The sequence below is a fragment of the Mustela putorius genome, unplaced genomic scaffold (genome assembly GCF_011764305.1).
Source record: "Mustela putorius furo isolate JIRA1106 unplaced genomic scaffold, ASM1176430v1.1 tig00537335_pilon_pilon_pilon, whole genome shotgun sequence".
Taxonomy (NCBI): domain Eukaryota; kingdom Metazoa; phylum Chordata; class Mammalia; order Carnivora; family Mustelidae; genus Mustela; species Mustela putorius.
The window spans coordinates 6,787,760-6,812,737 of NW_025422457.1; the positions used below are offsets into that span (position 1 = coordinate 6,787,760).

General features: G+C 40.3%; 1 protein-coding gene across 5 annotated transcripts in view; it reads left to right on the forward strand.

Moving 5' to 3' along the window:
* The window catches only part of PLA2G4A (phospholipase A2 group IVA), a 176,728-nt gene that overhangs the window by 58,160 nt on the left and 93,590 nt on the right, over positions 1-24,978 (forward strand). For all 5 annotated transcript variants that reach the window (XM_004781557.3, XM_013050511.2, XM_004781558.3 and 2 more), the window contains 2 exons: positions 13,249-13,397; positions 14,087-14,200. In XM_004781557.3, the coding sequence (XP_004781614.1) occupies positions 13,249-13,397; positions 14,087-14,200 (263 nt within the window). The remainder of the gene's footprint in view (positions 1-13,248; positions 13,398-14,086; positions 14,201-24,978) is intronic.

The window sequence follows — 24,978 nt, forward strand, 5'->3', positions numbered from 1 at the left end:
TGTGGCTAAATCCATATAGCTAACTTTAACAATATAAATAATTAATATGTTTTCTAATACTACGTAAGAATTTTTGGAGAACAGGTCCTTCCTCTCCAACATAAACAGATGCCAAGATACATTCCTAGATTCTAAACTTATAAAAACATCCAGACATAGACACTGATAACGCAGGTATTTTTGTTTCCTTCCAAGAAGGTATCACAGAGATTGAAGCTAAAAGGCAGGGCAGGTAGCAAGCGAAATTTCAGTTCTGTTCTAGATTGACATTTGCTGGCTTTGGGTTGTTTTGAATTGATCTTTCTGTGTTTTCTCGTGAATATCAACATTCTTCACAGTAATTTTGTTGTTGCTGCTGCTGTCTGTTATACCATATGCCGGATGGTAGCCGATGTCCTCAATGTACCGAGTCCACGGTTGGTTCCCAGCAGTACCAAGTCATTTGTGTGTAGATGCCACTGGGCTTGCTTCCTGCCGTCCGTTTGGCTGACGCTACATTCTGATGGTTTCATGTCCCTTTACAGAAGGAAACATGTGACCTGAGAAACCGCTTTTATAGATCTGAGGCTGTGAGAAAAAGAAAGATGAAAAAATAGGGAGAGTTCAAATTGGAGACTCTGCCTGATCAAGGGATTCAAAAATAGTGTTAACACAACCGCTTTGTAATTTCAATTAGCAATAACTGTGCCTCAGATAAATTTCATTGGCTACAAAAACAAAAGACAAAAACAAAACAAAACAAAACAAAACAAAAAAAAAAAAACGCCTCACTGGCTACAGTCCAGCTACTGTGGCAAAGTGCTTTGCAATTTCAGATGAGGGAAAGGTATTCTATGATGTTTTGAGTTGCTAGACGATGCTGCTCTCGTTTTAAGGGCTTTTCTCCTCTCTCTCTATTGTATTCAGAATCACGGCTGAAAGTTCTGTTTTACGAAACCACTTTGAATTCGCTAACTTTTCTAGTTCCTGCATTTCTAGCGATTTGCAGGGACTCTCCTTCAACATTTGTCCTCATGACAATTCCAACTCTAAGCCTTTTCTGGAGGAAGCAGGGACTCCTGTCTGCAAACAAGCCCCTTGACACTCTACCTGTTCCTTGGAGTTATTAAGGGAGGCAAGATGTGATTCAAAGGTCTATTATTATATTTGCATCTAGAGCTTGGAATTAAAGGTTAAATGCAAATTCATTTGGAAGAAATGACTGGCATTGACTTACATTAAAATACAAATGAATGGGGTGGGGCAGAGCTTCAGGAAAGTTGAGATATACTAGCCACGAGTAGAGAGAAGTTAGAGGGAAGGTTGGTGTTCCTAAAGTAAAGATCACCTTTTCTGCAGTATTGCTCGGAGCTAGTCCATCGCCCATTACTTCAACAATATTTATATGTTCCTGTAATGTCTCAGAGTTTATGCTAGACTCTAGTAGTGAATGGGAAAGGTGTGGTTCCTGCTATCGCAGAGCTTACGGGTTAATAGAGGCAAAATAGGCAAGAGTTATTAGTGTTGGTGTATTTGAAAGAGCAAGGAATTTGGCTTCAGAAAGACTAGGCTAAAATCCGGTCTCCGAATGACCTTGCTCAAGTTACTAAAGGCCTCCAAGTCTCAGCTTCCTCACCTACATCATGGGAATAATAATTCCTAAATCAGCAAGTTGAAGCTTGATGTAGAATTATTTTTATTTTACAGAGATGGATATAGATGTGGCCTTTAGGGAACATGACCTGTAGTGGACAATCTTAACCTGATAAGAAAACAGAACAACTAGTCAACTTGGGATGTGTGAACTGGTTAAGGGAAAAATAGAACATCTCATTCCACTCGTCCTTTTATGTGTATAGTATTTGGACCCTTGAAAATTCTTAGGACAAGGACACAACTTAATAATGTTTAGTTATCAGCTAAAATGTCAGAAGAATGCATGAGGAGGGCACCTGGGTGGCTCAGTTGGTTTAAACAACTGCCTTCGCCTCAGATCATGATCCGAGAGTCCCAGGATCGAGTCCCGCATCATGCTTCCTGCTTGGCAAGGAGTCTGCTTCTCCCACTGATCTCTCTCTCTTCTCTCTCTCTCTCTCACAAATAAATAAAATCTTAAAAAAAGAAAAGAAAGCATAAGGATATGCACAAGTAGAAGAGAACCCATGTTTTCTTACTCAGAACCAATGCTTCTGCCATCGGTGTGACTGTATGGAGTGTTCGAAATGTGTGGATTCCAGAGATGCCTCATGGCTTAAGTGTTAACTCCTGAGAGTGACGCTGCTTGCATGGTGGAGGAGGATCACTGACTGGAAGGAGAGCCTGGGGTCCAGGGAGGGGGGCTCTGTAAGCCCTTTCTTTTCTTTTTTCTTTTTTTTAATATTTTATTTATTTATTTATTTATTTGACAGAGATCACAAGTAGGCAGAGAGGCAGGCAGAGAGAGAAAGGGAAGCAGGTCTCCCGCCGAGCAGAGAGCCTGACACGGGCCTCGATCCCAGGACCTGAGACTATGACCCAAGCTGAAAGGAGAGGCTCAACCCACTGAACCACTCAGGCACCCTTCTGTAAGCCCTTTCTCACCATGCTTAGGCCTGCCCTCCCAGTCCTAGTCTGTGAAGGACAATAGTGTGTTTCATGAAGAGGACTGTGGCTTTATGGTGGAGGCATTACAAAGAGTGGTTTGAATGTGGGGAAGATAAGCAACTACGAGATTGTGGAATGGGTCCAGGTGAAAGGTACTGCTTAGTTGAACTGGGCGGTAATGTTTTTGAGTGGGCTTGAGGAAGCGGAGGTGACAGCCATGTGAGAGGTAGAATCCGTGAGACAGATTGGATACAGGAGCTGCGAGGAAAAGAGAAGGAGTCTCGTGTTTCCAGCTCTGATGGCTGGGAGTGAGGGGCTCCATGAAGTAAAATAGGAAAGTCAGGAAAAATAACAAGTTTTTACTTTTAGGGTTTTGTTTTATTTTGCTTTGGTTTTCTTTTTCCTTGAAGGTAAGGAAAGAAATAGGGAAAGGAAATAAATTTGTCTCGTACATGTTGAGTTTGAGGTATTTTCAAGGTTTTCAAGAACAGACTCAAAATCTCAGGAGACAGAGGGGCTCAGAGCTGTAGATTGGGGAGCGTGTCCTATTTATGCATAAATTAGAGTCAAGAGAGGATGAGAGGACTTCCAGAATTGATTCAGAATAGTTAAAAAAAGATATGGAAGCCTTTAAAAATGTATTACTCAGCAACGGGATTTATATGGACATGTGATCAAGAATCTCATGTTTGTTGTACTTATACCACCTCCTTCTTGCAGCCTTGATGGAGTGAATGAATGCATTATGAATGCACTTTAAACCTTGAAGACTATCAGTTTTAAAGGATCTGAGATTAATCGAACTACAGGATTCATGTGTGTCACATGATCTGAGGAATACATTTTGAGTGTGTTTTTTTAGACTGTAAATAACGGGGTTATTCCTTTACAAGTTGGTTTTGACTACATGAGCATTCATTTTTTTAAAGGGGTTCACTTCATCTCGAAGGGCTCATTTGAGGGGTTTCTAAGCAATGTGACATGAAAGCCCACAAGTTAGTGTGAACTGAGGGGGAAAATGGTAGAGAAAGGTATGCTAAGGGAACATTTATAGAACTAGGTAGGAAATCACAAATAGTGATATCTTTTATTTGCACAAAGGCTATTGCATTAAGAAAAAGCTCATTGAGTTCTATATTGAAGCTACAATAGGGGCACAATGGTTGATGGGAACTCGGGTAGTGGGAGGCGGGTATAGAGAGATGTCTGTCAAAGGATATAAGATGGATAAGTTCTGGGAATCTAATTACAACATGGTGATCATAGTTAACAATACTGTTAACGTATCATTAACATAGTTAACATATGTTAACATGTATAACATAGTCAACAATATGTTAACAAAAAAATACTGTGAACAGTACTTAACAATAACAATAACATAGTTAACAATACATAGTTATCATAGTTAACAATTGCTAATGACAATATTAGCAGTATTTGGAGTAATAGAGTATTTGGAATATTAGCAATTTGGAAGTTGCTAAGAAAGTAGATCTTCAAGGGTTTCATCACAAAAAGAAATGGCATTTGTGGGAGATGATAGAGTTGCTAACCAGCCCTATTGTGACAATCCCTTGGCAGTATGTGTATCAAATAATCATGTTGTACATCTCATATCTCAATAAAGCCGAGAAAAAAGTTACAGTAGGGAGAATAACTGATTAAGTAATAGAACGAGGTGGAGCACAATGCGTCAGAATTTTACAAGATGATGGGGTTAGAAACAGTATAGACTACATTTTCTTTTAAAGATTTTATTTATTTATTTGACAAAGAGAGAGATCACAAGAAGTCAGAGAGGCAGGCAGGGGAAGTGGGAAAGCAGACCCCCCGCTGAGCAGAGAGCCCGATGCGGGGCTCAATCCCGGGACCCTGGGATCACGACCCAAGTCGAAGGCAGAGGCTTTAACCCACTGAGCCACCCAGGTGCCCCTAGACTACATTTTAAAAAAAGATTTATTTATTTGACAGAGAGAGAATGAGAGCATAGTGGGAGGGGGAGAGGGAGAGGGGGAGAGAGAATTTCGAGCAGACTCTTTCTGCTGAGCGCGAAGCCTGATGCAGGGCTTGATCTCAGATCTTGAGATCATGACCTGAGCTGAAACCAAGAGTCAGACGCTTACCTGACTGCACCACCCAGCTGCCCCAGTATAGACTACATTTATTTTTCTAGACCCTTTGCTGAGGGTAGGAAGGATCTTGAAAAACTGGCAAAAATTAATGAAATTTTGTTTATCTTGTTATTGATCTGTATGTGTTTATAGGTTGAGAAGATGTGGCCAGGGCAAAGCAAATAATTACAGATTCAATTTAGGGCTAGGGATAAATGAGAAATAGAAGAGGTAGAGAATACTATGAAATTGAAAGAAGAGGGTATAGAGCCTATTTCTTCTATGACCTGAAGGTCTTAGTATGAATCATTTTAAATAGATCATTAAGTATGAATAAATACATTTTCTTATTACAAATATTGCTTTATGGTTGTGAGGTATGTGGAAGGGACATTGAATGAGTACATCTAATCCTCTCCTTTTGTTTTCCCAGGGAAGGATGAGTCTGAGTTGTGTCCTTGGATAAGGAGGAGTGGGTAGGGAACTTGAGCAGTGCAGTAAACTTCTGGACAGTCATGTGAGGAGTGAAGGAGGAGTGAAGGAGTGAAGATAAAAGGAATAAGGGATTAGTATATGTTGGGTCAGGTTGGTGACTCAGTGGTCATTGGAATGGGCTGAAGTAACTAGGAGCAGAGCATTCATTTTCCTTAAGTGTGATTTAGAAGCCACAGATTAAATTAATTTTAAAAATGTCTGAAGGGTTGAAAAGCATTTGTCAACTGGAATCTGAAGGACCAATATCCCAGAGAAAAGAAGTTACCAAAGTAGGCCCAGGGTTCTGGCAAGCCGATTCCCCCCTCAATCCACTTCTGGATCTAGGTGGGTTTGGCAGGTAACAGGGACACAGGGATGAGGGAAGTAGCTAGGCAGTGAAGAGGCAGAGAATCCAACAGAGCTTTGGCAATCTGGAAGGACTTGGGAACACAAAAACTGCATTTCAGAAAATTTCTAAAGCCAGTTAGAATTTGATGGGGAAAGATCTCTGAGAGAAGGGAAGCCTAGAGAAGCTGAAAGAGAGCGCCTTTACCACGTCCACTAGCCAAAGTCTTAATCTGTGCAGGGCAACAGGCTGAGAAGCAAACATAAAATCACCCCAAAACAAAGCAGAGATATTGGCAGCCTCGCGGTGCTAAAAGGGAAAAATACTGGAGATCAGAACTGCCAAATGTTAAGTCTACTACACAGTGGGAATGAACAAGAGGTAGGCTGAAACTTGCAAGGATTTGAGTCAATCCCAAATTTGAGATTTGGGGTTAAATTGAGGAGACGCGTCCTATTCTCACTGCTTGCCAGAAGATAAGCCGGATGCTCTGTGGAGGTAGATCTAGCTGCCTCACAGGGTTTCATAAAACGGCCTGGCATTCTGCTGAGAATTGCCAGGTGTTCCAAAAGATAAGATCAAGGGGCACCTGGGTGGCTCAGTGGGTTAAGCCTCAGGTTATAATCAGGTTAAGCTCAGGTTATAATCTCAGGGTCCAGGGATCAAGCCCCGCATCAGGCTCTCTGCTCAGTGGGGATCCTGTTTCCCCCCTCTCTCTGACTGCCTCTCTGCCTACTTGTGATCTCTGTCTGTCAAATAAATAAATAAAATCTTTAAAAAAATGTGAATAAGTACTCAATCTCATAGTCATCAAAGATCTATGAAATAAATCCACAGAGATACCATTATAGATCCACCAGATGGTTAAAATTACAAGACTGAGAGTATTAAGTATGGGAAAGATGTGCTGTCCTGTGACTGTTAACACCAGGGGGTATATACCATGGCATAATAATTTCATTTTTAAGTAATCCAATTCATAGGAACTTGTAGCAGATACATACATGTGTATACAAATTTGTATGTAACCAAAGCCATGTCCAAGGATGTTCTTGGCAGCACCATTGGGGACACTGGAAACAATCCAAATGTCTTTTAACAGTGAAATGGATAAATAATTTATGGAATATTCATTTATACGATGGAATAGCTTATATCAATAATAATGAACACGCTGTTTTACACATGTCAGCGTGGATGGATCTCACAAACATAATGGTGGTACATATTGTGTATTGATTCTATTTATATAATGATAAAAAATATTCTCTGGTGATAGAAGGCAGGGTAGTAGTAGTCACCCTTCTGGAGGGAGTTGAGGGAGGCTTCTGGAATGCTGATAATGTTACGTATCTTGACCTAAAAACTCAACAGACTACAGTTATGATCTGCTAACTCTTAAGCCTGTATATTACCCTTCAACAAAAACTGTACGTTAAAAAAAGAACTAAACTGCTATTGATGTGCATACATTTATTATGAGGCCAACAATCCCGTTCCTGGCCAGCCACTTGGCCAGCGTGGTACAGGAAAAGTGAAAACGTTGGCCATCACAAACCCTTTAAGTTTTTAAACCTTTAAGTCAAAAATATTTAAATTTTCCACATAATTAGCATTGTCATGAAATCATAAATATTTCAAAGGAAGGACGACATTTGAGGACAATTCAGATTCATTTATTTCAACAAATTGTTATTTAATTTTTGGTCTTGATTGTGGTATTCCTATTTTGGTGGTGACAGAAGCAGAATGCTTGAATATCAGCCCGTCACCTTCCAATAGATTGCCAACTAACACACCCCACGTACCTTATTCTTGGATTTGTTTTCATGTGACCACTTGGAAATGTCTTTAATGGCTGGAAAGAAATGGAAGTGAGTTACTGGATTGTGCTTAATATGGCCTATGGGCAGAATAACTCCATGACAGAAGGTCAGTAAGCCTGCTGACTTCTTAGTGCCGAAGTGTTTCTGCTTTTCTGTGGCTGTTACTCATATCAATGTTGTTTAGTCTATTCTAATAATATATACTTTATTTTTTTAAGATTATTTATTTATTTGACTGAGAGAGAGAGAGAGAACACAAGCAGGGGGAGTGGAAAGGGAGAAGCAGGCTTCCTGCTGAGCATAGAGCCCAGATGCAGGGATCATGTCCTAAGCCGAAGGCAGATGCCTAATGACTGAGCCACCCAGGTGCCCCTAATAATATATACTTTAAACCATGTTTTTCAAACTTGTGTATATAAGAATCACCTGGGTAAGTTACTGAAGATGTCAAGCATTTTCAACACTCCAGATGATTCTGTAAAGGTGCTTTAGAGGAACGCATGTTGAGAAACCCACTTTAAGCCCACCATCAGCGGTAAGAGCTATTTGGAAAGTGATATTCTGACTGTGAATTTGGGAGAACTACCCGTTGGGGGATTTTTTTTTCTGCTTATTACAATAATTATGACAGGTTGTAGGTCATCGTTATTTAAAGCAGAGGGTTTAAGTTGCTGAGCAAAGTGGATATAAGAAAGCAAATGGAGGACATTTAAAATAGAACTTAAGAGAGTGCAGAAGCCGCCATCAGCCCCTGTCATGAATCACATAGTATTTTGCTCAAAGCTGAAATGACAGATGGACCTGTTATTAATGTAGCTAGGCACTCCTTAAACTACGATCATAACTGCTTTAGGAGAGTTTTTACAACCCAGGAATTCTGAAGCTATTTCTGGTACATGTAGTTTCATGTCAACTCACAGGAGCAAACGAAGATCTGTATCCCACACTTGCAACAGTTTTGTTTGTCAGGATTTAAATAAAAGGACGAGAGTAAGAACTTCTTTGCCCACACCTTCTTTGGGTTACCACCTGTTTGCCTGGAACGAATCAAGGTGAAGTCGAATCGGTGACTCAACACCCAGTTACCCTATAGGCCTTAATTCACAAAAATGAAGTAAGTGTACAGGACCAAAAAAAAAAAAAAAAAAAAAAAAAAACCAAAAAAACCCACCAATGAACATTTCTTTTCCTGCATTTGCCTTTTTATTCTCCCCTCTATGGATATATCTAAAGCCCTGGGCTTAGCTTTGTTATCAAAATGGACGGCTTTCCCTTTCCAAAGCCAATGAAGATTATAGATGATATGAAGAAAGTCAGCTCCGTGATGATCGTAATCCGATGTTAAACTCGGGTCCTAAAACTCCTTTTCACCCTGCAGCGTCCGCCGCTGCTGTCCATGTCTCTCCCAGCTTGCAAAGATCAGCTGTGATGCTGATGGCGGGATTGGAGCGTGCAGCTGGCTGTGGTTTTCGACTGCCCAGCACCCTTTGACAACTTCACATCAAGGTCTCTTGCTAATGAAGCAAGGGGAAAAACTCATGAAACTACCCCTCTTGACCAGAGTTGCGGAATATTGACTGTATTTAAAAGTGAAAAGCGAAATCCAGAGTAACAATTGACCTGGATTCTAATTTGCTTTTAAAAAAGGTCTGTCTTGGGGCATCTGGGTGGCTCACTGGGTTGATCCTCTGCCTTCAGCTCAGGTCATGGTCTCAGGTCCTAGGATCGAGCCCCGCATTGGGCCCTTTGCTCAGCCGGGAGCCTGTTTACCCCCCTCTTTTCTCTCTGTCTGGTCTCTCTGCCTACTTGTAATCTATCAAATAAATAAATAAAATCTTTTAAAAAATAATAATAAAAAAGATTTGTCTGATCAAGATATCCACTGATGTGTTTGACAAAATTGGTAATTGGGGATCTTAGTTAAGGGACGGGATCATGATTTGGGGCTCATACATGTTTTATGTTCATCCTTTTGCACGTGCTGATGTATGTACCATTTGCTGCCCATCAGGACCCCTGTGGAGCCATCCCGCGGGCCCCTGGAGCCACCCCTGGATAGATTCTAACTGCCATACAGCCCACCTCCCCATTTTAGCAGGAAGCAGCCAGAGCCGTCATCGTCCCGTTCCCTAAGGGCAGTTAGGATTACTGTTCCAGGGACAGGAACGAGTAAGGGACAGGTGGCTAGGTAGGGAGAGATAGAGAGGTGGCTAGGTGATCAGGCTCACAGAAATCCCAAAAATGTGGAGCTGTGGGGAAACCAGAGATAAGGGAACAAACCAGACCACCCTGCCCTAGGCGTGTGGGATGGGTGTCTTTTTATGAGAATCACCTGTGACCAGCAAAGAATAACCAGACCCTGAAAAGGAAGGAAGTCGGGGCGCCTGGGTGGCTCAGTGGATTAAAGCCTTTGCCTTTGGCTCAGGTCATGATTTCAGGGTCGTGGGATTGAGCCCCGCATCAGGCTCTCTGCTTGGCAGGGAGCCTGCTTCCCTCTCTCTCTCTCTCTCTGCCTGCCTCTCTGCCTGCTTGTGATCTCTCTCTCTCTGTGTCAAATAAATAAAATCTTAAAAAAAAAAAAAAAAAAAAAAGGAAGTAAGCCACTGAAGGTGTTACAACTAGTCCTTGCTCGATGGTGATACCAGCAGAGATGGTAGAAGGATTTTAAGGTCCCTGGTTAGCGTTCTATGAAAGACCAGCCCCAAAGGCCTTCAGGGCCAACCCTGTGGGGACCCCTCTCACTCTTGAGAGCTTTTTCTGTCTGTTCACTTAAAATACTTCTATCCCTTTACCTCCCCACTCCCCCCAAAAAAGGTCTGTCTGTGGATGTTTTGATACCAAGCGTAGTGTTGGCGTCTTACATGCTTTTTTCTTTATCATTCGGTCAAAGTTAGAATTTGCCAAAGTATAGGATCTGCATGGAACATCCAGAATGCTTGGATGCTGCTTCCCTCCCTGACTGACTTATGCTTCCTCATTTTGCCACATTCTTTTCCAACATGCTTTCTCCCAAGGAGCGTACCTTTCCGCTCTCTCCTTCTCGTTTGGCCCGAGAAAATCTCCCCCTCCTCTCCTCAGATTCAAATGAAGACCAAGCCTCAAAGGCAATTTCTCCGCCTACAGTTTGACTTTATTTGTGGGTAATAACCTGGTGACTGAGTTACTAGTCACTGGCATAGTGTATCTGCTTGCCTCGCATTTACTCTTGCCTCTAAAATTAGGCTGTTAGCATTTGACTCACTCCCATCGTCCAAATCTGCAGTTTCATGTTGGGCTGCTTGACAGTAGGTTCCTGGCATAAAGTCAGCACTCAGATGCCTGTTGAATGAATGAGTGATGTTTACCATTTGCGTGCCTCGTCTTCCCAAACACTTTTTGTTTTCCAGATTTTTTTTGTTGGCTTGGTTTTGGGTTTTCTTGTGTTTTGGGGAAACAGATAGAAAAGAGCATTAGCCCCATGAGAAAGAACCTGCCCTATGGGATGAAGAAGAGCTACAGTTTTATACGTTTAACATGAAGTCCCAGTTGAGTCTTCTCCTTGAATCAGGTGCTGACTTCTACTCAAAAGGGGAAAGATATTTTCTTGATGATCTTTCACTGCCTGCTGTTCTAAATATGTCATTTTATTTCTGATTTGCAATCTTGAGCTCTGACACCATGGCAGAAATATGGCTGAGGCAAAGAAACATCTCGTTGGTTAAGGAGGTGGGAAGGGTCCCCTTGTCACATGCCCTTCTCTTCTTGGGCCCATTTCCTCTCGCCTTCCTCCCTATTCAGTCTTCTTATTTTCTAGTTTGTCTTCTGTGATCCTCTTGAGAGAGAGAGAAGCGTTGACTTAGAGATTGCCATATGTGTCTCAGACCAACAAGTCGGATGCCTTCCACTCGTGTAATATTACATGCCAGTTATACCTCTGTGAAAATAAATGATAAATAAATAAATTCCCCAAAATGCCTATTTCCTTTTCTCTTAAAACAGGATATCAAAAGTATGAACAGGAGTGATCTACATCAGTGCCAGCTATAATATTTGTTTAAAATGCAGATTCCTAGGCCTTCTGCAGCCCTGCCGATCATAGGTCTTAGGGGATGAGGGTCAAGAGTCTACATTTTTAACCAACCTTAGGCATTTATATTGTACTCTTTTGAGGCTCAGCTGCCCTTGACCAACGGTGCATTAAGTCCAAGTGAGAAAATTAAATAAAGGACAATTCCAAATGCATATACCTCGTTGGTAGATCATTCCACTTTACAATAAAAAGCCATACTTTAAAAATGTGATTGCCGCATAGAACTATGAACAGTGCTTAAAAATTAAGTGAAGGGCATTGGTTAAATTGTTTGATGACCATAACTATGGTTGAAAGACAAAATATATTTTCTAAAAAATTTTTCTTTGAAGAGCAATAATTTGAGAACTATTATTTTTGCTTTTCCTTTGTTTTTAATTTTTATCCTTCTGTGTGGACCTCTGCACCACCTTTTCTCTCACTTTCTCTCCCTCTCCCTTCCCCTCCCCACCTCACTGCATATATTCCTTCTTCTCTCAGTCTCTCTCCCTCCTCCCTCATACCTTCTTCCCTCTATCCTCGCCCCCCCCTTTTCCATAGCTACGTTCAGCTCCTCTTTTGACACTAATGCCTACCTTACGATCTCATCTTTAGCACTTACAGCATGATGTCATTAAGAGAATAATTGTTGCAGCTGGATCTTCTCTGAGACTTACTAGCTGGATGATACTAGACAGATTGCTTAACATCTCTCAGTTCCTGTGGCCTCAACACTAAAACAGAGCACTTACTGTACCACCTTTAGGAGATTTGAACCAACCTAGTGTGTATAAAGGGCTTAACAGAGATCCTAGCAGTCATTACTCAACTGTTAGTTTTTGTAGTTATGAATTGCAATGATTACATGGGAAAGGATGTGTTAAAGAGAAAAGTTGAGTCCTTAAGTTAGGAGGTTTTTGAGTATTGTGATAGTTGTTAGGTTCTGAAGAGATAAAAATGAGTAAGACTTGATCACTGTCCTCAAGTTGTTGAGTCTTGTAGGAAAAGACAGATACATGTATAATTACATCCATAAAATATAGTGTGTGCAATGTTGTAAGATGGTGGAGGATTCAGTGGAACCACTAAGGAGGGAGTGATGAGGGTTTCTACTGCTACGTGTCAGTTGCCTTGTTGCTATCTGAATATATAATGGGAAGAATTTAAATAGTTCCTTTATTTACCATTGTTTCCTTCTGTTTAAAATGGTGCCCACACCATGCCCTGACTCCAGCAGGTCTTTATATACAAGAGAGAAGCTGTCACTTCCTTGAGATACCCACTTCCATCTGACTGCATATTTCTATAATAAATACAGAAATATCTGTTGATCACTAATATAAATGCCAGCCCACTAAGATTGTTCAGTGTACAACCTGTACAGCTATACAAGGCAAACTTATAACTACAAGCAATATTTATCTCACACTGACTTTCATTGTTTTGTTTGGCAAATAAAGTAATTAGGATGATTTTTCTAATGTAGACAAGCACCGTGATCCTGAACCCATGGTCTTGTCACCATCATTGTCCAGGGTGAAGGTTCTACTGTAGTTAGCTGGGTGAGACTGTTCTCATCATTTAGCAGTTCCCCTGAGGTGTTGAATGAACATATCCTTTAGGTGAATAGAGGAATTCTGAGTCAATCACCTCATAAACGATTCCTTCTCTCAGGACTATTATGATGGGCAGGGACATAACACATAAGAAGTAGCTAAACTATGGTGTTCTTCCCTTGTAGAGTATGTTGTCTCAGCTATTTTAAATATGTTCCTACAGATTCACTAAAAATAATCTGACAACACATACTAATAAAAACAAATTAGACATTATGAATCACATTTTTGCATCCTTCTCACTTGTGTTTACTGTCTACAGTTGACACTCCAGATCCGTATGTGGAACTTTTCATCTCCTCCACCCCTGACAGCAGGAAGAGAACAAGACACTTTAATAATGACATAAACCCTGTGTGGAATGAGACCTTCGAGTTTATTTTGGATCCTAACCAGGAAAATGTTTTGGAGGTCAGTGAATCATTTGAAGACCATTCAATGGTCATCATTCATGTTGAAGCTGGTGTTTGAGCTTGTCCCTTTCGTGCCCTCTTTTCCCTCGGGCAGGTGTAGGTGGGGGTCCAGCTGTGCAGTCCGGAACACGGGGCTGTGGATGGTCTATGTGAAGTGATGTGAGTGTCCAGTGGGAAGCACAAGAGTTAGGTAGGGTTGGGAAGGATCTTTTATCCCCCTCGTGTGCTTTGGAGAAAACATATTTTCTGTTATATTGAGGAAGGTCCAAGTACAACAGAATAACGATATCATCAGTGGATTCCAACTTTAAAATAAGTTAGCTTTGTTAATCTAAAGTTTCTAACTAAAAATAAGTAACCTGAAAATAAGTTAAGGTAGATCTTTTCCAAAATGGTTGTGTGGATTTTCTACATTAATTTATTTCTCATACTCCAAAATGACAAGTTTCCATTTTTGAAAACATGATAATGAATAAGTCAGTCAGGAAAATGAAAAAGTTTATGGTTGTTTTAGTGTCAGAAAGAAAAGACAAAGTATTATAGCCAGTTGAATATTGAGGGCCTCGATTGGCTATTAAATATCATTTGAGAACTCTCATTTTGTTAAGTGTGGTAGAAATTTTGGATACAATTTCCACAGATAGAAGAGAAATTGTATTCCTGTACTATACCTTTTAATCTCTACAGGTCACACTAATGGATGCCAATTATGTCATGGATGAAACTTTAGGGACAGCAACGTTCCCCATTTCCTCTATGAAAGTGGGAGAGAAGAAAGAGGTTCCTTTTATTTTCAACCAAGTAAGTGACGCAACAGGATTATTTTTCAACCTTATGTCAGATAAAACTCTTATTTATTCTGCAATCTTTTTTATTTATTTGTTTGTTTGAATGTGTGCTTTTTAAAGAGAAAATTTCGTGTTCCCTTTTACTTCCTGTCCAAATTTTTTTATTGTTCTGATATTTATAAGCTTTGATTGAAGTATTCCACTAAATAATATAGAGACATTAATCTCTGTTGTTACTCTAAGTGAGGCAATGGCTTTGGACTCCCCTCTCCCCCGACCCCAGGAGGTCTGCGAAAACTTTTGAGAGGATAAAGGAAGATACAAAATCTGAGAGGAATGGCAGAGAGAGAGAACTCAAAAAGAAAACTTTTGGGGGGCACCTGAGTGACTCAGTCAGTTAAGTGTCTGACTTGATTTCAGGGCTCCCGTCATGATCTCAGGGGCATCGGATCAAGACCCACATCAGGCTTCTTGCTCAGCGGAGAGTCAGCTTGGGATTCCCTATCTCCCACTCCCTCTACCTCTCCCCCTCATTCATGTTCTCTCTCAAATAAATTAAATTAAAAAATAATTTTTTAAAGAAAACTGTTGGAACATCCAAACTATTCCAAAATTACATGTTTAGCAGTAAATTAAGCCTCAATGGGGGGATATTTCTGTCTCAAATAATCCTCAAATAATTAGGGCTGCAGCAATGAAAAGTTAGCAGGAATAGTCAGAGGGATAGGTTTTGGGTTTTTTTTTTTTTACATTTCTAGGTTTGCTGTGTTTCTGTAATTTCAATAATTTAGGAATCACAAGGCCCTAAAATTATTATTAATACAGAGCAAACATTAGATTTTGAATTTCATAAGGAACTATTTTCGAAGTTTACAGTGACAAATGTAAACGACTGACAGACCAGGATCCAGAAAGCTGGTTAATGTATTAATTTCTTGTTGGAAGAGGCACCCTGTTTTTGCTCATCCTTGGAGTGACTTCAAATTGCTGTCTTCACGCAAACCTGACTGTTCCTTAACTCTCACCTCCTTTCTGTTGCTATCCCAAGTGACCTCCTCCTTCTCTGAAGCCCTAAGATAATTATGTATGGTATTCATTGGGACTGAGTCATTTAAATTGTTCAATTTCTTATCTCCTCCCTCTCACCCTAAACCAAAATCTTGTAGGTCAGGAATACTGGTTATGCACGCCCAGTCACGGAGGTAATACATAGTTTGTATTTTCCAGATGAATGTATGCCTGTTTAGAAACCAACTTAAGCCCAAAGGGCTACCTCACCAGTTCATGCAAGCGGGGCAGCCCAGCCATCTTGGGGACACTCCAGTCCCATATGCCTTGCTGACTCCTTCAGCTGCTCCAGGAAGTGTTTTCTACAGGTCTTACTCCAGTGCTAAGAGATACACTGTCCATAGTTCTGTTGCCTTTTTTTTTTTTTAAGTTCTGGTGTTCATTCCTCTAGCAAATGTTTTTTGAAGTCTGCTGTGTACCAGCCACTGTGCTTGGTGCAAGGAAAATAAAGAATAAGACACAGGAGCCTCTTCCCTCAGTTACCTCTTTGAGGGGATGGAGGTGAGGTGGGGGTTGGGACAGGAAGTGGGCAGAGGAGATAGAAACATGTGAGAAACGAAACCACCCTACGGTGAGAGAAGCCATCAATCAGGAATGTGTGGTTGGAAGACGGAATAAAGATAGACTGTTGTCAGAGGAAGCCAGTGACCGCAGCGTACAAGTAGATGATTTTGAATAGGTTGAACAGGGAACATAGTGGTTAATGCCTTGGCATTGGAAGCTAGGTTGGTGTTTAAATGCCCGCTCTGTCCCTTACTATCTGTTTCATCCTGGTGAAGTCTCTTTCATGTCTTGATTTACTCATCTGTAGAATGGAGCTAGTATCTCATAAGAGAGTTTATGATAATTCATTTATGATTAAATGACTTAATATTACTTATATATAATATATCCGTATAATAACATATAGTATAATTATATTACATATGCATGTATTTTAAATACATTCAGATGTAATTTTTAATTGTAATTTTTATAGCATATTACATAAGATATAGATTATATATTACTTAGTTTATATATTTATTATGTATAAAATTTATTACATATGAAATGTATATGGGGGGGCATATGGGTGCCTCAGTCGGGTAAGCGTCTGCTTTCAAACGGAGTCCTGGGATTGAGCCCTGCACTGGGCTCCCTGCTTAGTGGAGAGTCTGCTTTTCCCTGTGCCTCTGTCTCTGCTCATGCTCTCTCTCTCTTTCTCTCTCTCAAATAAATAAAATATTTAAAAAAAGAAATATATAATAATGCTTGGTTATAGAAATACATATCAATACTGTATGTACAGTCAGTCTCTGCACAGAGTCTGCTAAGGTTTCTCTCTCGTTCTCCCTCTGCCCCTCCCCACTCTCTCTCTTTCTCTCTCTAAAATAAATAAGTAAATCTTAAAAAATTATTGCATGCACATGGATGTATCTATACATAACTATACTTTTATGTAGTTTTTTACATAAGATCCAATGTGCTTAGTTTATGTATTTATTAAGTATAGAATTTATTACATATTAAGTATATAAGTATAGAAATATATATATATATCACTTCTGTATGCACATAGAGTGCTTAGAACATATTAAGTACGATGTAAATGCAAAGGCATGGAGTCTTGAAAGCAAGTCGGGGCCTGGCAAGTTACGAGGCTTTGCAGGCACATGTCAATGTGTGGTGGGGTAAGGTTTAGAGGCTAACATCCCCCAACCTTCCTAAAGCGAGTTGCTAGGACTGGTTTTCAATAAATGTTTGTTGAGAGCTTTGTAAGCATGGATTGGCCTCTCCAAAGTATGTGTTCTTCCCCCCACCTCCCCGTCTTCACTCTGATCATGGGAGAAGATATTGGAGGGAAACATGCATTTCCTCTTCTCCTGTCATTTCCTATGGTTAGCTGTGTAACCTCCGGGCTCTAAAAAAGACTTTCTACATTCCTGCATTTAAAGTAGCTTACATAATTAGTTTCTTTAGTGAGCCTGAGAAAACAGTTGACCAAACAGCTTTTCTAGATCACTCTTTTCTTAAGAGTCCTTTGAAGCATATGGCTGGGTGGAGAGCCCCCCCTGCTCCGGCAACATTACCCTTTGCATGCTCTCTAGCCCCGCCTCACCTCTACCTCCCATCTTTCAGAGGAGCACAGGCTTCTTTCCACAGTGTTCACAGAGGTGAGACAGAACAGACTGCGAGGGAATAATGTGAGAAAAAGAAGTTTTTAAACAATTCTTGAATTTGATTATAGTAGTCTGAAACAGTAAAAAAAAAAAAAAACAAACCTCTTGGATTTGACCAAGAGAGAAGAGAGAACACAGGTTTCCTGCCAAGACATTATTAACAAAAACTTCTTCAAAATTTTGTCATCCAGAAGTCAATACTGAGTCAACAGAGAGTGATTTCTGTGGCCAGCAGCCAGCTAGAGAAAGAACGGGAGTCTCCAGAGGGAGATTGCCAGATTCCCACGGGCTTGTACTATCCACTCAGGGAATTGGGAGATCCATTTTCTCATTTTGTCTTGGTCACTAGTCTCCCTCTACAATGTTTGATTTGTCACTCTTTCTTTCTGCCTTATTTTCTTCATCTCTAAAATAGAATTTTTGATTAATTGATCTGTAAGAGCCTTTCTAATTTATAAAGTTCTATGATCAAGAAAGAATACCTTTTTTTATATGACCATTTTCATTCAAGAATTTTTAATTCTTTCTATTTTACAGATATGGAAACAAAACAATAATAATGCAATAATAAAAATTTTTCACCTTGTGCCCACCCAGGGATGCCAAAAAAATTTTATTATATGATTTTAAAATACTGACCTATCAGTAGATTATTTTTTTTTAAAGATTTTATTTATTTCAGAGAAAGAGAGAGAGAGCATGAGCAGCAGTAAGGAGTAGCAGAGGGGAGGAGTAGTAGTAGTAGTAATAGAGAGGGAGAAGCAGACTCCCTGCTGAACAAGGAGCCCAATGCAGAGCTCCATCCCAGAACCCTGGGATCGTGACCTGAGCCAAAGACAGACACTTAACCAACTGAGCCACCCAGCCCCCCAGTAGACTATGTTTTAACATGAGAATTTGAGCAGCTAAAATTTTGTAGCTAATACTTTGCTAAATGTTAAGAAAGCTACAACAAGTTCATCTTCAAGAAACTAGTACTCTATTTGGAAAGGAGTAAAACATTCATGTGTAAACTGGTAAGTAATACAATAAGTACTGTCATGAAGCATCTGTTCATTAATTTACTTACTTAGGAGTTATTAATCACTTGTATTCTAAGCAGTATTCTAGGTGATGAGCAAACAGTAGAGGACATGACAGATGATGTTTGGGTTCCCAGAGAGCTTGCATTCTAATGGGGGAGGTATATAGAAACAGAAAGCAAAGAACAGTCAGTACAATATCCTCTAGAGAGAAATACTGTGAAGAAAATAGAGCAGAGGGATATGATGAGGAATAGTTGGTGGGCAACTGAAGTTTATATAGTCAGGGAAGGGCTTTCTGAAGTGTTATATTTTTCTCCAAATTTTATTATAAAAACTTTTAAGCATGGAAAAAAGTTGAAAGATTTATATAACTGACACATAGACTCTACAATTCATGTTTTACTATGTTTACTTTGCCATGTATCTGTCCTTCTACTCATCCATCAAACCATCTTACTTTTTAAATACCATTTGTTTATTTTAAAGAGGGGGGAGAGAGCGGGTGAGGCAGGAAGGGACAGAGGGAGAAGGAGAGAGAGTCTTAAGCAGACTCCTCACTGAGCACAGAGCCCTACATGGGGCTCAATCTCACAAACCTGAGATCACGACCTGAGCTGAAACCAAGATTTGGCTGCTTAACCAACTGTGCCACCCCGTGCTCCAAACCATCTTACTTTTTTGATGCATTTAAGGACAAATTGAGAGGCTGCCTGAATGGCTCAGTCCAGTGGGCATCTGACTCTTGGTTTCTGCTCATGCTGTGGTGCTGAGGTCAGGGGATCCAGCCCTGGGTTGGGCTCTGCCTCAGGAGGGAGTCTGCTTGAGCTTCTGTCTCTTTGTCTCCCTCTGCTCCCCCCCACTCATGCACTTTCTAAATAAATAAACAAATTGCAGATAACACTGTCCTTCACCCCTAAACATTTAGCATATCATTAAGTAGAGTTTAGTATTTACATTGTATAATTTTAAGGCCAAATAGATAGTGTAGATAATATACACAGTGAGAGTTATAAGATGGAATTATTCATTCATTTCACAAACAACTATTAAACACCTACTGTATGTCAGACAGTCTTTAGATACTACCTATTCGGCAGTGAGCAAAACACTAAGAATCCCTCCCCTTGCGGAACTTCTAATCTACTTAGTAAAGGACACAAGAAGCAAGATAAATAAACAAAAGTTCCTTACATTAGGTAGTGATAGCAATAAGTGCTAAATAAACCAGGGAAGGAGGAAAGAAGAGTTTATGTATGTAAAGGGAGTTGCAAATGCAGTTCCAAAAACGTGGCTAAGAGCATCTCTGATGATACTGGGGGGTGGGGGATGTGGCAGAAGTTGCTCCAAGAAGAGTCTGGCAATGGAAGTTTGCCTGGCATGTTGAGTAACAGCGCTGAAGAGAATATGCTGGAACATACTGAGAGAGTAGTAGGGATTGTGGTAGGAGATGAGAACGGGGAGGGGAAGGGGGATGGGATTTTCAGTGAGTTACAGTGGATACCAGTAGTTTAGGCTTGTCCTTAAAGGAGAGATGTAGTTGGATCATGAATGGGTTGGAAGACCCTTCTGGTAGAAAGAATAGCCTGGGCCTTTGCTCATAGTCATGGGACTCAGAAGGACATGCATGTTCAGGAAACAGTGTCTAGACCAGTGTGATGGGAGCAGAGCATTCGTGCATAAAGGAAGAAGGGTACACAGGGGTCAAGCTACGGCAGAGCTCAAATTTGAGATGTTAGAATTTGGACGTTTTCTTACCGACAGCAGTGAATTATGGAAGGTTTTTGACCCAGTAATGGGGAATTTTGAGAAACAGGATGTGGCTTCTTCCTCAGATGTATTAGGAAGCAGCAGGTTAGGAGGCAAAGAGACAGGGTACGTTTCCTAGTGGAAACAAAAAGGTTGAATCCGCTGTTAGCAGACTTCTGTGGCCAGGGACGAGTATGAGGAGTGCGACAGCAGCTTTCTCGGGTCTGCAGGAGCTGAGTGGAATGATTGCTCGGGACAGTGAGACCAGCTGGACCTGCAGAGTGGGAATTTACACTGGATCCATCTGGCTCTTCCCAAGACTGATTTATCACTCGATTTTTGAACTTTTTTGGTTGTTTATTATTTTTTTGTTGTTTTTAGGAAAAAGCCAGTCTTAGGGCTGGGTCCACATTTGTTTTGTTTTGTTTTCTCCCTGGCCTTTGGGGTTAGGTTGTGTTTATTGGAGTCACAAAGTGAGAGAGCATCACAGTTGTCATTTGAAAGAAATTGGCAGGACCTGATGTTTTGGACCCCAAGCTCAGAGTCAGTCAGTCACTGCCTGGGTTGGAATCATGATCCTGCTACTTAATGGCCCATGTGATGTTAAACAAGTTTTTTTTATTTTTTGTTTCTCTTTTCCGTGCATCATCATCAGTGAAACAGGGTTATACATAGTACCTACCTCTTAAGGTTGGCTAAATTAATTAATACATGGAAAATTTTTGAACAGTGCCTGGCCCAGTATGCACTTAATAAATACTAGATATTCTCATGGTAACTGGCCAGATTTAACTATCTGTCATGTGCTTACTTATTTGTTTGAACTTACCAAAATGAATATGTACACACACACACACACGCGTGCGCGTGGGCGCACACACATATGCATATAGTTTAGTGATTTCTTTAGTGATCATTTAACATAGTTCAAAAATGCTCCAGTCACCCATTACTGAATATATCATGTGTGACAGTGGGTTACAGAATCCCATTTTAAAATGGAAAGATATAACATCTTCAGCCTTTGCTGTGTTTGGTGTAAACAAAGTAGCCTCTTCCAGAGAATCTTAAAAATGCTGAGGTTCTGAGGGACATTAGAGAAAGATTACACTTCTTCATTCTCTAGCTGAAATTTGTTTGTTTAGGCCAGTACTTTGAGGAAGATAGCCCCTCAGGTTGACGTGGTGTGGTGGTGTTGTTATTTGCCGTCTTTATTTAGATGTTAGTGGTATTGTTTAAAAATAGCCACGTCTCCTGGTTCCAGTGTCATCTGCTTCTGACTGATTGCTTTCTTTGATTGTTGCCTATTCATGATTACAAGCTGGAAGATGAATGGGGTCGTTCTATAGAAGAGAGAGTGGCAAAGCTCTAAAAATTTGGTAGTTTTGATGCTGAGTTCAGAATGTGAAGTTAGTGTCAGGATGATTTCTTTGGAAAACTACGTATTCATGTGTGAAGACTAAGATTACAGTTTAGCTAAGTGAATGAGACAATGCAAAGTTTGGAGGGGAAGCAAGAGGACTCTATTCTTTTATGAGAAGTCTGGGGGATCTTTGGCTAGGAGGTGAATGCCATCAGATGGTACAGGTCAGAGTTCAAACACAGGTCAAACAACTCCTGGCTTTAGGAGAGAACACGTTTTCATTTGAGGATGCTAGCAATAGAAACGTAAGTGAGTCTTTTTTGACACTTTCACAATTTATAACTTTAAAATTATAGGGCATTTTAGGAATGTTCTTGTCTCCTTAGGTCCTCTACTGGCCTGAAGTTCCATCAAGGAGTAGAATACATTCAGCTTGATTATTATTGCATACCTATCCTGATACACATTAGATGCTTGAATCACTTTTGGATGAAAGGATAAACGAATGCACTTACGAGAAATACAGAAAATCTGGGAAGTACTCAGACAGGAATCATGAAAGTAAATTAAGTTTAAAAGGAGAAACTAGAGTCTGAGACATTCCCATTTGGAGAAAAAGAGGTAGCATTTTGGTTTGGTAATATTGCTCTAGGAAATCTGGTTTAGAATTTCCAGTCTCTACATAAGGAGGGAAAGGGAGCTTAAATCAAGGAAAGAAGGATGATCCTCAAATGTAGGGAGGAACCCTGCATGATAGAGGAGAACATGACTATAGGAGAAATGGTGTATTTTTTAATTGTTCAAATCTTTTAAGACCATTTGTGATATTGGGGGGGAGGGAAGCAATTATCCTGAATTCTTAGGTGAATGGATTAAGATGATTCCTGGTAGTAAATGCAAATATTATTTTATTAAGAAGTTGTATATTTAACTAGACAGTACATGGTGGTAATCATTTTGCAATATATAAAAATGTTAAATTATTGTGTTATGTGCCTGAAACTAATATAATGTTAAATGTTACTTACATCTCAATTTAAAAAAATAAACATCATATATATTTTAAAAAGTGACTTTAGCAGTATCTTGTTCAATTTTAAACTTGCAAAATTTACCTAGACATGATCTGGCTTGTATTGGTGGAATTGTTAATTTCTGCTCTGCCCTTGAATTGCCTCTTGTGAGATCCACATCTGCTTCCTTCTTCACTGGATAGGGTTACAGCATATGGAAACATGATTTTTAGTAAAAGTGGCCCTTATTTTTGAAACATAATTTTATTTTATCTTGTATGGGTCAGGTATATACAGATAAAACAGAAAATATGCTATTATTCTCTCAAAAGATGTAAATGATTATTAAATCTGCCTGGGGATCAACTGTTTTTTTATTTTTCTGAGGGTTGGTGGGGAAGAGTACATAGACTCAGGAGGGATCAGAATTCAAAGTAATGTTTTTTTGAAAGTGAAGGTTGTAAATGCTGGACTGTATTAATAATCAAAGGCATAGCATATTTGAAGAGCTCTTTACTAATGGGATAGATTCTCAAGCTTCAAATCATTTGTGTGTGTCTTTTCATAATAATCATTTTTTTTAAGGATTTTATTTTATTTATTTGACAAAGATCACAAGAAGGCAGAGAGGCAGGCAGAGGGAGGGGGAAGTAGGCTCCCCACTGAGCAGAGATCCCAATGCGGGGCTCCATTCCAGGACCCTGGGATCATGACCTGAGCGGAAGGCAGAGGCTTTAACCCACTGAGCCACCCAAGTGCCCTCATGATAATAATTTTAAACAACCTCTTAATGCCAGGCAGTCACTATGCTTGTTACTTTAGCTTTATCATTTCAAAATGATATTGGAAAGTTTGCAAGTAAATTAGTGGGTTAGGTACTTTATTATTTTTTTAAGATTTTTTTATTATTTATTTGACAGACAGAGATCACAAGTAGGCAGAGAGGCAGGTGGGGGAGGGGGGGTGAAACAGGCTCCCTGCCCAGCAGAAGAGCCCGACGTAGGGCTTGATCCCAGGACCCTGGGATCATGACCTGAGCAGAAGACAGAGGCTTTAACCCACTGAGACACCCAGGTGCCCCAGTTAGGTACTTTAAATAATTATTTTTAAGAGAAGCCTGGGTGGGTTAAGCCTCTGCCTTGGGCTCAGGTCATGATCTCGGGGTCCTGGGATCCAGTCCAGCATTGGGCGCTCTGCTCACCAGAGAGTCTGCTTCTTCCTCTCCCCCATGTGTTCTCCCACTTGCTCTCTCTCTCTCAAATATATAAATAAAATCTTTTAAAAAGTAAATTATTTTAAAATCTGAAATGGCTTCTTGATATGGTTTCTCTCCTCTAGATCCTTACCTTCTCCCCATCTCCCTACCCCCCAGGTGAACATCTCCCATTGTAAGCATTTGCAGTTGCTTTCCTCTGTGGAATTCAAAGATGAGATTATTGTTTTCCACAAGAACGTACACTGAGTACAGTCTGCTTCTTACTTTTATAATTCCTAGAAGAGGTGGAGCTCTTCTCATTTGTCTGGTTTCTAGCTAGGCAGTTACGGGGTTGGGGAGAGTCAGAGAGACTCGGTCACCTTTCCTTCAGATTGCGGTAAGACTGCGAGCTGTGTGGAAGACCGTGATGTGGTGGGTGGGGAGGAATTTACAAGACTTGTTTCATGCCTCACAGGAAGTACATGTTTTTGTGGCTATCGCATCTGAATGACATGTTTCAGGTTAAAAGGTGCGGCAAGATTGTAAATGTCAGTTTTCATAGCATGTCTGAGCATGGCACATCAGGTGGGAGAGTTTAAAATTTCCTCCAGATCGTAGGTGATCCACCTGGGCAACATGTGGAAATGAGGATCCCATCCATGTGACAAGTCCCACCACAACACATTCTGTTTTACCCTGCATGGCAGGAAAATCCTGTGTCTTCCCTTCTCCCCTCCTGCCTTCATTTAGGAAGTCTTACCTGTCAGTCTAGGATTAGGGACGTCTTAGCCAAGAAGCACTGTGGGTGGTTATAGAAGGGACATTCTGTGGCAAAGACAAATGTCATTATGAACATAGCGTAGTTGATTTTCCTTTTATTTATTAAGTTGTTGGGACAAGTAGGCATTAGGTACAACCAGGCATTGATTATCTTAACACCTGGATTGCTTAGGGACCTTCCTGTTGGGGAGCCATCTTTTTTCTCAAGTCTGTCATCGCAAGGCACATTGGACTAGGAAGCCCATTCCAGCTTCAAATCTTTCCATTTGTTAGAAAACTTCATGAAGAGTCGTAATGTTCTTTGAGTTTCCATTCTCCTGTGGTGATTTTGCCCTCTGGTGACAAAAACAGTAAATCTGGTCTCATTTTAATACCAGCTTTCATGTTTTTTTGGGGGGGAAAAGAAACAGACCATGTTTTACCCACATCTTGTTTTTCT